We start from the raw sequence: 3,564 nt of genomic DNA, 5'->3' as shown, positions 1-3,564 counted from the left end.
CAAATGAGAGAGCCGATGCGATTTAAAGTCATATTTATTGGGACAAATCGCTGCGCGGCTGTAGAGACAAATAAAGCCAGAAGTGTCCTTGAGTCCTTGAAAGTGTCCAGTCTCCAACATAGCGGGACTTCATTAAAGTAACACACAAACAGCTGTTGTCTTTAACATGTAAACTATTGAGAATTTAAACCTCTGCACTGAAAGGCCTCGCCGCTCCCCGTGGGCATATGGGCGTTAATTAGCTGGATATAGCCATAGATTAATTATCATATTTTTTGCCCATCCGTATCAATAGAGCAGCCAGACAAAGTGTCTTTTGTCCTCTGATGCAGGACATTGTGAATGGGTCTTGGCTATGTCTACATGGATTTGCCATATGGCAACAAAAAGGAAAGAATGGAGCCGGAGGGGCTTTGTGTTGGGAATCCGAACAAGGCCGTCACAGCTTATGGCTGCATGGAGCTGACAAAGTCACCCTGGCCATCAAAAGTCTCCATTTTCATCGCGACATTAAAGTCAGACAGTCAAAGCAATTGAAACCAGTGGAGGAAAAACGTTGATAACGTTGTGAAATGTGCCGTTTGTTCGTTTGGCTTCTTTCTACTAAGAGGGTGTGAATGGTTTGTTTCAATTACAAAGACTACTAGCTCTCTTTTTCCAGCTCTGGCAGGTGGCTTCCACGCCCGACGTATCCACGGCGGTGTGTGTGTGTGTGTGTGCGCGCGCGTGTGGGAGTGGGTCTTTAGAGGGCTCGTTGAGTGCGGGTGGATGTGGGGGTGTCTCCGTGCGGACAAAGCGGGGATCCAAAGGCAGCTGCTGCTTCTTTCGAGGGGCGAAAGGCTCTTTAAAGCCCGCAGCTGCCATGCGGCTCAATGCGCTTTGCCCCGTCAGGTACATGAGCCACGGGGGCAGACAGATAGGGGGCAAAGCTCGATGAAAAGTGATGTACCTGCGCCCCCCCCCCCCAACCATCCCTCACCCTCCTCCTCAACGGGAGCCTCGAACGTCTGCGCCCGCGGGGTGCGAGGCGTTTGTCTTGTGTCATATACAAAGAAATCATTTTGAAGTGATTCGTGTTTACGGATCAAATCAACAAAAACACACAAGTCAAGTGTGATTGGACTCACTGGTTTCAGAGAGAGAGAGAGACCAACAAATCGGCTTCAAGTTGCAGTGAACATTGTTTTATTCTCCTCTTTTACAGACAGAATTAGGCCACTTGTATGCAAACACAAAAAACGGCTCAGAAACACACAAAAAATTGGTTTTTCAAGTGTTGACTACTAAGCTACATGATTGCAAAACATCACAACAACACGAAATGGAAATGATAAAATAAAAACCTGCCCTTTGGCTAAATCAACAAGGCATTTAGCAAACGTAAAGAAACATAAATAAATTATAAGTTAGAATAGACTTAAAATATACATAGAAAAACAGAACAGAAATAAACAATTATTGTCTCTATAAAGCTTTACACTTTTGGCCAGTGTAGACAATTATTTTAAAGTAATTTAGGATTGCACAGATGTTAAAACATTAACACTGTCGAGTGGCTGTATGCAAAGCAACAATGGATGCTACATTTGTACTGGATAGAAGTCAAACATGTCCTCTCTCTCCTCTCCCCTTCCTCCCCAAACCGTGTCAGTCCTGAGAGTCCGGTCCGAGTGCTCCGGGCGGCGCACCGAGCCGGAGACACCGGCCGGTCGGCCTTACTTCTCCCGCACCGCCTCTCCCTCCTCCTCCTCCTCCTCCTGCTCTCTGGCGTGGAAGAAGCAGGGAGAAACATCCCCGTCTTGATCCTCGTAAAAAAATGGTATATAGTGCAAAAAATAAAATAAAAATAGAGGCACCTGAGGAAAAGAGTAGAAACACGGTCAGTTTGGTTTCATGTTTCCTTTCTAGAAACAGTCGCTCCGGAGAAGAAAGACGCGGCGCAGCTTTCCGAGGAAACCCGAGATGTGACCTCAGCGGCGGGCGTCGCCCTTTACGCGCAGCCCTTTCCCGCCACATCGTGACGCACGTCCCCCTCCCCCACCCACTGGTCTTACTACAGCTACTACTATCACTACTACTGCGATTTCGCCACCGCCCCCGCCCCCCAGATAACACCGCCTGCCTTCCTGCACTGTTTTTGCCTCACGTAATCAATTCCAATTAACGCAAACAAATGATAAGATAAGCGCGTGCTTAAAGGTGACTTTTAATAACGAACGAGCATCTAAGGAAGAAGAAGTGTCGCAGATTTAAGGACTGGAAACGGTTGACAAAATACGGTGAATCGTCTCACCTTCAACGGATCCTCTTCCGTGGGGTTTGTTCCACTGGGATCGGAGACTTGGAGAGGTGGCACGCGCTTGTATCATTGGGTTTTTTATCGGCAGCCCTCTTTCGCTTGACGAAGAAGTCTGCGGGAAACGAAGAGATACAGTTAATACACAGGAGGGAGCTTTGGACACTGAGCCCAGCCAGGAGCGCACACGGGAGGTTTCTGAAGGGGTCGCGTGTTCTTTTACCTGTGATGTGTGTGTTGTTGTCAGTAGCGGCCGCTCTCTTGCGTCTCACACACGGGACGTGTCTCTGCGCTGGCCTCCCGGAGTTGAGCGTGTCTGTGCGGTTCTCCTGGTTAACCTCACCCGGGCACGGAGCGCCGCTGCTCTCGGGCACGGCCAAGCGCTCCAGTACATCCATGTCAGGGGCCTCCGGGAGGACAGAGTCCGCCGAGGGCCTCCGCGTAACGGGCGTCTCGGCTACCTTGCTCCTTTCGTTCTGTACAGAGTCCTGATAAAACCCCGGGCTGGTATCCACGGGCACCTCTTCCCACTCGTAATCCCCCACCAGCGGGGTGTTGGCCTCGAAATTAAAGTTCCATCTCTGTTGGTCCCGTTCGGAAATCTCCCGCATTTTGTCTTTCATCTCACGGCTCAGCTCTTCGTGATCCACCGGTCCGAAGAGGTTGCGGCAGACGGTCGTGCGCCTGTGGAGAGGGAAGGTCCTGCGGGCCACCAGCCTCTCCTGCACGCTGCCCGACAACTGGACGTTGGACATCTCCAAGATCTTGCAAACCAAAGCCAAAAATACACAGATGAAGATGCCCCCTTTTTAGCTGATCGAGCCCCGTCGTGTCAGCTGTTGTGCTTTTGTTGTGTCTCTGTTCCTCCACTCTCGTCTCCGCTACAGGACTCGGTTTAAATGTACCTTCTCGGTACGGACGTGGGAGTATATAACCTACCGAAGACCCCTCAGGCAGCGAAGCCACCTCCCATTGGTGACCTGAAGCCCAACCCCCCCGAACGAAGCCCGCAGTCCCCCCACCCTGATTTCCCATCGGCCCCTGGTGCCCACTTGGCTGTGCGCCGAGCGGAGCAGGTTGCTTTTTCCTCCCAGAGAGTCGAACCTCTGAGCGGACTCGATGTCTGCGTCAAACGTCAATTTCTGGGGGATCAATTTCTTACACTAGCAGCTGCTGGTTGTGTATCGATTATCGGACTTTATTTTCCTCCTTTTTCCGCACTATTGCCACCGTATTGTGCGATCGATAATGGACTAACGGGGATCGAT

General features: G+C 50.5%; 1 protein-coding gene across 1 annotated transcript; it reads right to left on the bottom strand.

The window, feature by feature from the left end:
* Nucleotides 1-1,162: 1,162 nt before the first annotated feature.
* cdkn1cb (cyclin dependent kinase inhibitor 1Cb) lies at nucleotides 1,163-3,305 on the bottom strand. The gene is made up of 3 exons (XM_040163668.2): nucleotides 2,520-3,305; nucleotides 2,294-2,411; nucleotides 1,163-1,856 (listed from the first exon to the last, which is right to left on the bottom strand). Exons 1-2 carry the CDS (start codon nucleotides 3,049-3,051, stop codon nucleotides 2,296-2,298), a joined length of 648 nt encoding a protein of 215 aa, XP_040019602.1. The 5' UTR covers nucleotides 3,052-3,305; the 3' UTR covers nucleotides 1,163-1,856; nucleotides 2,294-2,295.
* Nucleotides 3,306-3,564: the final 259 nt, after the last annotated feature.

The sequence above is a fragment of the Gasterosteus aculeatus genome, chromosome X (genome assembly GCF_964276395.1).
Source record: "Gasterosteus aculeatus chromosome X, fGasAcu3.hap1.1, whole genome shotgun sequence".
In the NCBI taxonomy this organism is placed as follows: Eukaryota; Metazoa; Chordata; class Actinopteri; order Perciformes; family Gasterosteidae; genus Gasterosteus; species Gasterosteus aculeatus.
This window is presented reverse-complemented; position numbering and strand designations above follow the sequence as displayed.